Here is an 8,643-nt window from a genome sequence, read left to right as displayed (position 1 = left end):
TCATTCCATTTAGTATGTGGTCAGGCTGTAAGTGTCTGGTGTGGGCTGGATCTGGGCCAGGATAAAAGCAAACTGTGGTTCAGAATAGGGTCAGTTCTGGTTCATTTGGTTGAATTCTGGCTGACATGTGGTATTGCTTTGGCGTATTTTTGGCCCAGATCTGACAAACAGGAACGGTCCACCCTAGAGCCATCATTCCATTCAGTATGTGGTCCAGATCTGGGCCTGAATAAAAGCAAACTGTGGTCCAGAATAGGGTCAGTTCTGGTACATTTGGTTGAGTTCTGGCTTATTGATATGGTTTAATTGTGGCCCAGATGTGGCAAACAGGAGCAGACAGCTCAAGTGCCATCATTCCATGCGGTACTGTATGCTGAGCATTGCTGAGAGTTATTAAACCCTCGGATTACTTTCAAATAGCCTAATTATCTCATCCTAATACTGTCATTGCTTATTTATTCAACTTTTTCAAAGAAAAAAAAAAGGACAATCATCTCAAATATATCTGTATATATATCAACAAATCTGTTGACTTTTATCTTCTCCATCACATTTCAGCCATTTGGCAAATGAGCATCAAAATATTTAAAACATTAGTGTTTATAAAATAAACCTAACACAGGTGTTTTCAATTTGTAGAATTAATAATAACAAAAAAAAAAAGATTAAAAACAAAGTAGCAAAACATTTGCTAAACTCTATTTATACTTTGTCTTCCTGTTAAGAATGATAGTTAACAGCATCGGATAAACACATGCTGCACGTTCTTGAGAAACTCATTTGAGAAAACTGAAGTGTGAAACGTGTGAAGTAAAAATAAAATACGACAAGAAGAGCATCTTTAAAAAATAGTTCATCAATTACGAAATTATTTCTCTGAGACATAATACATAGACATAAATCAAAAAGGTAATAGAGATGCATGGTGTCAGTCGAAGTTCTTCGTATAGTTTATATTTTGCATAACTCTGGTTCGGGGTTGTACTCTATCACACATCAAGATCTCATCTATAGTTTCCGCGTCTGTTTATCAGTGTGTGTGTGTGCGTGTGTGTGTGTGTGGCTTGTGGCTGGAGTCAGTTAGTTAAAATGGGAGAGAAAGAAGAGGAAATGCAGTGCGACTCTTGAAAAGCCCACACACGTTCAGAGTTCCTCTCCTGCTTGAAAATGCCCAGCTACACGGTGACTGTAGCTACTGGCACTCAGTGGTTTGCTGGCACCGATGATTATATTTATCTTACTCTGGTGGGCTCTGAGGGCTGCAGTGAAAGGACCCTGCTGGATAAACCCCTCTACAACGACTTCGAGAGAGGAGCGGTAAGGAGCTTATTTTATCCATATGGAAAAATAGTATAGTGACCAACTTACTGTAGCTTTTGAACCAAGTACTAGAATTAATCTTTTGAGGTAATTATATTGTTATTGTGGTGACACTCTAATATTTCATCTATAATGTATACCCTAATCTATAAATCAAGTTAATGTTTTTTGTTTTTCATGTGAAGAAAATGTTTAGGTTTATAAAGAATAATGTTTTGTTACAGTATATTGTACATGAAAATACTATGCTTTTCAATTCAGAATCTCATGTTTAATGCAGTGTGGAGACTGGAACTTGTGTTTGCGCTTTGTGACATATTTTAGCACTTTTTGAGTGAACTTTTGTCACGCCCGAAAAAAAAAAAAGGTGCAGATTTTTGTGTGTTTTACAAACAATTTACATAAATTACACAAAGTAAATAGTATGATGTTTTTGAACCATACTATAGTAGTGTATTTTATTGTATATTTGATAGTATTTATGGTATAACTTCTGACTCATGAACTGATTACTGAACATGAAGAGTACTGAACAACACTGAAACAAAACGATGTCTGCAAAATTGTTGCAAACAATTTGTGTTGAATTTAAACTTATTAAATTTAGTAATGTTCAACTTCATTTGTTTGTTTAAATCCAGCCCAAATAAATTGTTTACAACCACTTAACTTGAAAAACAAATAGGAATCATCTTTGATTATTTTTTTCAGTGAACATAAACAGTTTTCTACAGTATAGTGTGGTGTATTGTAGCATGACATAATTTTAGAAAACATAGTACATTATTGAGTAATTTGTTTACATTTCTATAGTTGTTGTATTATCACAGTAAATATAGAATTACCTTAAAAGATTAAAGCAATGTTTTAAAATTATAGTATGGTCCAAAAACTGATAAAAGTTACCATAGTATTTTTTCAAGTAACTAGTGCTTCTTTGGATGACACATTGAAAACTTAGTTCTGTGACAATAAAGGTGTTAAATTATTATGAAACTTCCTTTTACTCTTTTATTAAGGTTATAGGCAATGCAAGTCCAGAATTTAGCAGTAGCAGCCTTTCACCTTTGAAATTAATCAAGCTTGTTGTCTCCCTGGTAAAAAAAATGATTTGTTCAACCTAGTTAAGCCATCTTGTTGCATTGACTCAGTTAAGTTGTATTGACTTAATTCTCTAAGCTTTCTCAACTTAAAATGTTTAGTTGTCAGAACCAAATAATTGACCCAACTACTTATTTCAAGTTATCTGGACTTACAAAGTTTAGTTTTAATAGGTTAACTTACATTATCAATTAGCAGAACTTGCCAGGTTTAGTTTAAATACATTAAATTAAATAGACTGAACTTAATCTACGTTTACTCAATTAGAAACAGAACAGACAACAAATACAATACACATTTTATTAAAAGTCTTAACTCCCAATTTAGCAATAGCACACAATGTACTTACAATATTATTGTAATATTTATATTAAAATTATTATTATTAGGTAATTTTACTAATAAACTAAAAGTAATCTCAAGAGGAAGAAAAAAATTACTGGAAAACTCTAAAATACACTATACAACTAACATGGCTCTTGGAAAAAACGACACCAAAACTTGGAAGATTATAAAATCTAATCTCAACATCTTTGTTTCAAGGTTTTTTAATTCAATGTATTCAACAGATATCTGGTCCAATGTTCATCAACATTTTCTGATATCATCCCTCTGCTCAGCTCTTTTTCAGAATCTGTGTGCTGTATAAAAAATGCCAAACAATAACGTATTTCTTTCTTTACATTACAAAATCGAAAACACTAAAACTGAAAGACATAAACACAACATGTACACCAAATCTTATTTACCTACAAATCATTTCTTGCACGATGGCAGTGGCAGTACCATAAAGATGCATTATGGTCATTGATTAAGACCCTGAGCCCTAATAATCAACTATAGATCAAAAATATCTATAATTCGATAAATTGTGTAACCTTTTTACTCTTAGTATGTATTTATACAGCACTCAAAAATGACCAAACTCATAAACTGAGTCTTTATAATCAAAAGATAAAATACAAGAGCATTAAAAAATTTTTGATTCACAAAGAGAAAGAATTAATTTCTTCCATGTAACTCTAGCCATTTGCTTAATAAGATCAGACCCTTCAAAATGTCTTTAAATGATAATTTATAGTCATACAATATATACATACAGTATAACCCAGTTTTCTAAAAGATTCTAATGGTTTCCACTGCACAAACAATTGAAACCATTACAATCCATCAAATTTTAAATGGTTAAACAGTGAGTTAACCATTAAACCATAAAAGTTACCCATTAAACCAGTACATTTTAATGGTTTATAGGTTGTTCTGGGAATATTCCTTTAGGATTTATTGGCTTTTACATGCCACCAATAGACAATTATCAACTGAGACCCCCAGGACATTTACAGATTCCATTGTAATCAATGTAATATCCATTATAAACATTAAAACCATTACAAAACTATTAGAACTATAACTTTTTTAGTTATAATAATCAATGCCACAAACAAAATAATACCAGAGCATTAAAAGTTACAGGAATCAAGGCTTGTCATTTTACTTCATGAAGAAAGAAGAAAAGGTTTATTTCATGTAACTTTATTTATAGCTTAGCATTATTTGCCTAGTATGTTCAATAACATATTTTTATATAATGTTTCATAATATTGTCATATCCCTTTTGACCATTCATGAACATGCATTTGAGTTATATATATATATGAAGAGTTTAGATGCAAAAATCTTTAAATACCATCTAAAATTTTCTCCTAAAATGAGCATTTTTATCAGGATCCTGTGTGTAGATTCAGTAATTTCCCTTTTACAGCACAGGATAAGTCCTTCCCATGGTCTTTAAAGTGAAATTAGACAGCAGTATGAGGTTTTTGCATCTGAACTCTTCTACCATTTAAGCTAATTTCAAACCGTTTGATTCTTTGGATTTAAAATGGCAGAAAGTGCACAATAAGCTCATCCCAGCAAGCATATTGGATGTTTACAAGACATCTAACAGACATCAAAACATAGATGTATGTGCTAAAGCAAGGCTAAATTTGGGCTGCCAGTGAAAATCTAGTCGACATCTAACAATAGTCCAAACTAGTTACTAAATATGAAGTGTGCAGTCTGTCTAATCTGATCAGTCTGTTTTTGATGTATTGTTAGATGTCTATCTTTTCAGCTAACAGCCCAAATTTAGCCTTGTTTTTTGTCACTTTTATACAAAAATGTTTGCTGTAAAACTGAAACTTGTTGAAACTTGTTCTTGTATCTTTAAAATAGTCAAGCAGCATACAGTTGAAGTCAGAATTATTAGCCCCCCTTTGGATTTTTTTTTTCTTTTTTAAATATTTCCTATATGATGTTTAACAGAGCAAGGACATTTTCACAGTATGTCTGATAATATTTTTTCTTCTGGAGAAAGTCTTATAAGTAAGACTGTTTACTTATAAGTAACAGAATGTTTTTGCATTATCTTACATCATTTCCACCTAACAATTTACAAAAGAAAGTGGATGTGGAAGCCATATTAACAGTAAAAATAAATTCTATAGCAAAAAGACATTAGGTTGAATGGGAGTAGGAGCGGCACGGTGGCTCACAGCAAGAAGGTTGCTGGTTCGAGTCCCGGCTGGGTCAATTGGCATTTCTGTGTGGAGTTTGCATGTTCTCTCCGAGTTTCAGTGGGTTTCCTCCGTGTGCTTCGGTTTCCCCCACAGTCTAAAAACATGTGCTATAGTAGGTATATGTAGGTAAATTAGGAAATGAGAGAGTGTATGGGTGTTTTACAGTATTGGGTTGAGGCTGGAATGGTATTCGCTGTGCAAAACAAATATGCCGAAATAACTGACAGTTCATTCCACTGTGGCGACCTCTGATAACTAAAGCTGGAGCTGAATGAATGAATGAATGGGAGTAATGTACTCAATCCATTTGGATCAAAAGTCAACAAATGTATCTTTTTGGTTATGCACACAGTATGTAATTTTCTCCAAAATGAATACATTTTACAAAATATTAATACAGTTTTGCATTTGTGGTGGATTAGGTTTATACCAGCATCTAGCTTTTTTAATCTGCAGCAAGGATGACTCTATACTTACAGTTGAAATCAGAATTATTAGCCCTGCTTTGATTTTTTTTTTTTTAAATATTTCCCAAATGATGTTTGACAGAGCAAGGAAATTTTCACAGAATGTCTGATAATATTTTTTCTTCTGGAGAAAGTCTTATTTGTTTTATTTCCGCTAGGATAAAAGCAGTTTTACATTTTTGAAAAACCAATTTAAGGTCAATTTTAGCCCCTTTAGGCTATATTTGTTTTCGATAGTGTACAGAACAAACCATCGTTATACAATAACTTGCCTTATTACCCTAACCTGCCTATTTAACCTAATTAACCTAGTTAAGCCTTAAAATGTCACTTTAAGCTGTATAGAAGTGTCTTGAAAAATATCTAGTCAAATATTATTTACTGTCATCATGGCAAAGATAAAAGAAATCAGTTATTAGAGAGGAGTTATTAAAACTATTATGTTTAGAAATGTGTTGAAAAAAATCTTCTCTGTTAAACAGAAATTGGGGGAAAAAACAGGAGGCTAATAATTCTGACTTCAACTGTATATTTGTTTTTCCTTTCCAAGAAATCCATTGACAGCTTATCCTAATAAAATACCTCAAAGCTGAAATCAACTGAAGTATTTAAGATCTTTCCTAAAATGTTATGTATACCTTTCCAAAAATGTCCAATATTAGGACATCACCTAAATATGTGAAATTGACTAGCATCCTATGTCTCCAACAATTTGAGTTTCAATGAAATGACGTTTTCTGTTTTGGAGTAAGGAAAAACCGAATAACATATCTCTAGCAAAATTCTCTCCAATAAAAAGAATGTGAAGTTAAACGTTCTAATTTACACTCACCAGCCACTTTATTAGGTACACTATATTAGTACCGGGTTGGACCCCCTTTTGACTTCAGAACTGCCTTAATCCTTCGTGGCATAGATTCAACAAATATTGCTCTGAGATTTTAGTCCTTATTGGCATGATAGCATCACGCAGTTCCTGCAGATTTGTCGGCTGCACATCCATGATGTGAATCTCCTGATCCACCTCATCCCAAGAGTGCTCTGTTGGGTTGAGATCCGGTAATTCTGGAGGCCATTTGAGTACAGTGAATTCATTGTCATGTTCAAGACACCAGTCTCAGGTGATTCACACTTTATTATCCTGCTGGAAGTAGCCATCAGAAGATGGGTACGCTGTGCTCATAAAGGGATGGACATGGTCCGCAGCATTACTTAGGTAGGCTGTGGCATTGACACGATGCTCAATTTAAACTAATGGGCCCAAAGATAATATCCCCCAAACATTTATCAGGCTCACCAGTTCCACTCATATGGTCTCCATGACCTATGACCTGGTTTTGTGGCTCCTAAAAAATAAAGTTAAAATAGACAGACAAAAAGAGGAGCAAGGACACTGCACATTCTTATATTAAGCAATGTGTTAACTTTATTCATCATTCAAATAATCATATTAATAAAGTCATGAGAAAAAGGATAAATGTTGATCCATGCTGGGGTGGATTGGAAGGCAGAAATCCGAATCCATCAAAACTATTAAAAATTTGAATAAAAGTCACTTTCTTTAACTTTTTAATGCTAAAAGTTGCTGGAAGAAAAATCAAGATCCCATAATGCAATTCAAAACCATAAATAAATGTGAAAAAATAAAAACATAAATCACAAAATACAAAAAACGGCTCATATTTACGGATATTTTTGTGGAAATAAGTGATATACAGTAAGTGTAGAAATCAAAAGGTCCTAAAATGATTTTGCATTGAGTCACAGACCAATAGGATGCATGTATTAAACCGAAGTTTATTTATGAACTAATTTCGAGAGGATCATGTGCTTATTATTGTTTGTGGCTGGTCCCGGATTATTCAATTTATTATTCACCAATCAGACGATTCCTGAGCCACTATAAATACCCTAATTTCTATATTACAGCCATCTTCATTTTGAAGAATCCCCCCTTCCACCCCTACTCCTCCTCCTTTCCTAGATGGGTGACACGGTGGCCCAGTGGTTAGCACTCACAGCAAGAACGTCACTGGTTCTAGTCCTTACCAAGCCAGCCAGCACGTTTCCGTGCAGAGTTTACATGTTGCTCACGTGGGTTTCCCTCGGGTTCCCCGGTTTCCTCCTGTAACGGAGGCCAGCTAGTAAGTGCTGTGCAGGTAAACCTCACTCCTCTGACCTCTAAAGGTGCTCTAGCGACAGATGCACTCCCACCATCCAAAAACATGCAACTTAAGTCAATTGACTAATCCAAATCGGCACCATAGACATGCTCCACTACGTAGTTATCTACTAAGAGCAATCACTATCTGTTCATAAGCTACTACAGCAGGGGAGTTCTCGAGATCTACCTGAACTCAAACTCCCCTCTCGCCTTGCGAACTGGAGGGAGGCCCGGGCTTGAGGATCTTATGAGCTCAGGGCTCTCTCCCGGGACAGCATGCCAAACAAACTTTATAATCAATCATCAGCAAAGTGTGAACTCTTGAAACCATTTTGTGTTTAAACCTTATTGTGTAGAATTGCATTTTTAAAGCATCTGGTGTGATTCAAGGTGGACTCATATGATGTCAGCGTAGGAGAGGATCTTGGTGAAATTCAGCTGGTTAAAATTGAAAAGAAGAAATACTGGATGCACGATGACTGGTACTGCAAATACATTACGGTGAAGACACCCTATGGAGATTATGTGGAGTTCCCTTGCTTCCGCTGGCTGGTTGATGACAAAGAGGTGATCCTCAGAGATGGCAGGGGTACGTTCCCATTGTGCATATCTCTTCCTGTAATACAGCATTCAATTTTAGTATAACATTTGGATGCTTGCTGTGTTTCAGCTCGATTGCCACAGCACGACAAGACCGGAGTGGCGAAACAGCACAGGCGCAAAGAACTGGAACAGAGACAGAAGACATACAGGTTTGATGCAACTGTTAGAAAGAGGTCAACCAGCAGTTGCGGACTGCAGGAAAAGGGATTTCCTCATACGTGCATTTGTGGTCTTCAATTATTTCATCATATAAAACATTAATTTCCCTTTTCTTTTAGACACTCTTATAAACATTACTGCTGAAGAAAGATGCAAAAACTTCCACATTTTCTTTTATCATGCTCAGATTTAACAATTTCACATTCACATGCAGTGCCGTCTGAAATTGTCTCCTAAAATATGCATTTTCGTAGCATCCTATGTTAAT

General features: G+C 34.7%; 1 protein-coding gene across 1 annotated transcript in view; it reads left to right on the top strand.

Moving 5' to 3' along the window:
- Nucleotides 1-1,089: 1,089 nt before the first annotated feature.
- Nucleotides 1,090-8,643, top strand: part of alox5a (arachidonate 5-lipoxygenase a) — a 39,196-nt gene continuing 31,642 nt past the window's right edge. The window contains exons 1-3 of the mRNA XM_056471023.1: nt 1,090-1,317; nt 8,004-8,202; nt 8,284-8,365. Coding sequence (XP_056326998.1) covers nt 1,168-1,317; nt 8,004-8,202; nt 8,284-8,365 — 431 coding nt within the window. The 5' untranslated portion in view covers nt 1,090-1,167. The remainder of the gene's footprint in view (nt 1,318-8,003; nt 8,203-8,283; nt 8,366-8,643) is intronic.

The sequence above is a fragment of the Danio aesculapii genome, chromosome 13, assembly GCF_903798145.1.
Source record: "Danio aesculapii chromosome 13, fDanAes4.1, whole genome shotgun sequence".
In the NCBI taxonomy this organism is placed as follows: domain Eukaryota; kingdom Metazoa; phylum Chordata; class Actinopteri; order Cypriniformes; family Danionidae; genus Danio; species Danio aesculapii.
This window is presented reverse-complemented; position numbering and strand designations above follow the sequence as displayed.